This window comes from Limulus polyphemus, unplaced genomic scaffold (genome assembly GCF_000517525.1).
Source record: "Limulus polyphemus unplaced genomic scaffold, Limulus_polyphemus-2.1.2 Scaffold57, whole genome shotgun sequence".
NCBI classification, from domain to species: domain Eukaryota; kingdom Metazoa; phylum Arthropoda; class Merostomata; order Xiphosura; family Limulidae; genus Limulus; species Limulus polyphemus.
The window spans coordinates 136,333-138,471 of record NW_013665667.1 but is presented as its reverse complement, the minus strand read 5'-3'; the positions used below and the strand labels follow the sequence as shown (position 1 = coordinate 138,471).

The 2,139-nt window shown below is 31.6% G+C and overlaps 1 protein-coding gene across 2 annotated transcripts in view; it reads right to left on the bottom strand.

Moving 5' to 3' along the window:
* Positions 1–31: 31 nt before the first annotated feature.
* Positions 32–2,139, bottom strand: part of LOC106464062 (CCR4-NOT transcription complex subunit 6-like) — an 84,383-nt gene continuing 82,275 nt past the window's right edge. For both annotated transcript variants that reach the window (XM_022391952.1, XM_022391948.1), the window contains one exon: positions 32–644. In XM_022391952.1, coding sequence (XP_022247660.1) covers positions 419–644 — 226 coding nt within the window. In that variant the 3' untranslated portion in view covers positions 32–418. The remainder of the gene's footprint in view (positions 645–2,139) is intronic.

The window sequence follows — 2,139 nt, the reverse complement described above, 5'->3', positions numbered from 1 at the left end:
TATATATATATATATATATATATAACTAACAATTTACGTACACTGGCATCACAGCTATCAATTGGGTACATGAATTAATAACAACACTTCAGACAGTTTGAACATTTTGTTTTTTAAAATCACTAAAAAATACATTGGCTGTTCTGTAAATGCAAACTGAAGTTTTATGAAATATATATAAAGGCTGTCTATTTAAAACACTGTGGGCCCTGAAAGTGAAACTTCTTAAAAAAAGAATGATAAAAACTTTACATTTTTTGTGATGACTGGAAGGGATGCATGAATGAGGATGATGTGGAGTACAGAGCTGCTTCTGGAAATGCCAAAGTCGTTGTTACCCCTAATGTAGAGAGCTGTGCCCTAACTGGGCCAATCAGCTAATTCTACCACCTTGTGGCCACAGCAAATATTAAAGCTGCTATCTACTGTGTATCAGTCCATTGGGGAGAACTGGAAAACTCGACTGAGGAGTGATTTCAAACTCCACAAGTAGTGGGAAATGATCAGATGGGATGTGAGGGTGAGGACAGCCAGCAATCTTATTTTCTTTCAACCATTCCAGATCCAGTGAGCCTAGTAGCCCCAGGACTGTCATGTGTTTTGTAGGGAAGAAGATGTAATCAATGATACCTTTGAAGTCATACCTGAAATAACATTATAAAAGTTTTATAAGGTTGCAAAAATCTGAGAACTAGTATACATGTTGTGGATTATAGACCTAAAGTATAAGATGCAAAAGGTTTTGTCTATCCTGATAAACTTAGTTTCAGCTATTATAAAAAAAAAATTAAAATGTAAATCAATTCTGTTGTTGAAAAACGAAACAAAGTTACATTGAACATTTATAGTTTTTAAAAAATGGGAAAAATGTACTGACATAAGAAGATATTTTTTATTTATTGACAGAGAATAGGTTAGAAAATGACAATGTGTTTGAGGCACATTTTATTCCCATGTGCCTCAAAAAAAAGTTAAAAGGACATATGATAAAATACTATGGTTTTACTGCCGTAAAAAAATATGGCAAATATTCACGCACACTATGCAGTATCAAATGATATTAACTGTAAACACTGCCCTTTTTTTTTACATTTGCAACTTCCAATTCCATACAAACTCCTGCTATCTAATTCCATTATTTCATGTCTAAACACAACTACTTAGCTCACTGCTAGAACATTCATACAACTCCAAAGCACACTTTGAACAGTTTGCCATTAAGCTGAAAAAAGTAACATCATACAGAAATCAAACAGTAAAATACTGTATAAAATATGATTTTTTACTTTTTCCAGGGACGTGGAATAAATGTCAAGAGCTTAACCTTTTTACTTCCCCACTTCATTCAATAATGCAAAATTAGTATATTTCAGTTAATTTAACATCAGATGTTTCGTGTACATAATCAATAGCATCTAAGATAAGTAAAAATAGTTTATTTGATCCTGTATTCCTTAAAGAATCACCTTACTCTAAATAACCAGTTAGAATCACAAATTATACCTCATAATTGTTTATTTTTTTAAACAGCTTAAGGTCAAATGTGCTTTATAACCTTAGCTATACAATGTTAGTAATGTAGCTAGATAAACAAGTTTTTGGATTTTTGATTGGCTTAAAGTTTTAAACCAATTTCTTCCACAAAATTTGTAATAAATTGCTTCACAAGAGCTACTCGGGGTTCAAACAGAATTAACACACTTCCTGTATGAAGCAACTAAAATCCAAAAAACAGTTTATTTCAAGAAAAGAATGTAAGCTATATCATAAAACTTCTCTAATATATACTTGAGATAGTCTTTCACCAGTAAAGGAAATGGTTAACAATGATTTCACCAGTAAAGGAAATGGTAAACAATGATTTTGCTATTAAAATATATGGTAAACAATGATTCTCACCAGTAAAGGAAATGGCAAACAAGGATTTCACCAGTAAAGGAAATGGTATACAATGATTCTCAGCAGTAAAATATATGGTAAACAATGATTCTCACCAGTAAAATATATGGTAAACAATGATTTCACCATTAAAGGAAATGGTATACAATGATTCTCACCAGTAAAGGAAATGGCAAACAAGGATTTCACCAGTAAAGGAAATGGTATACAATTATTCTCACCAGTAAAGGAAATGGTAAA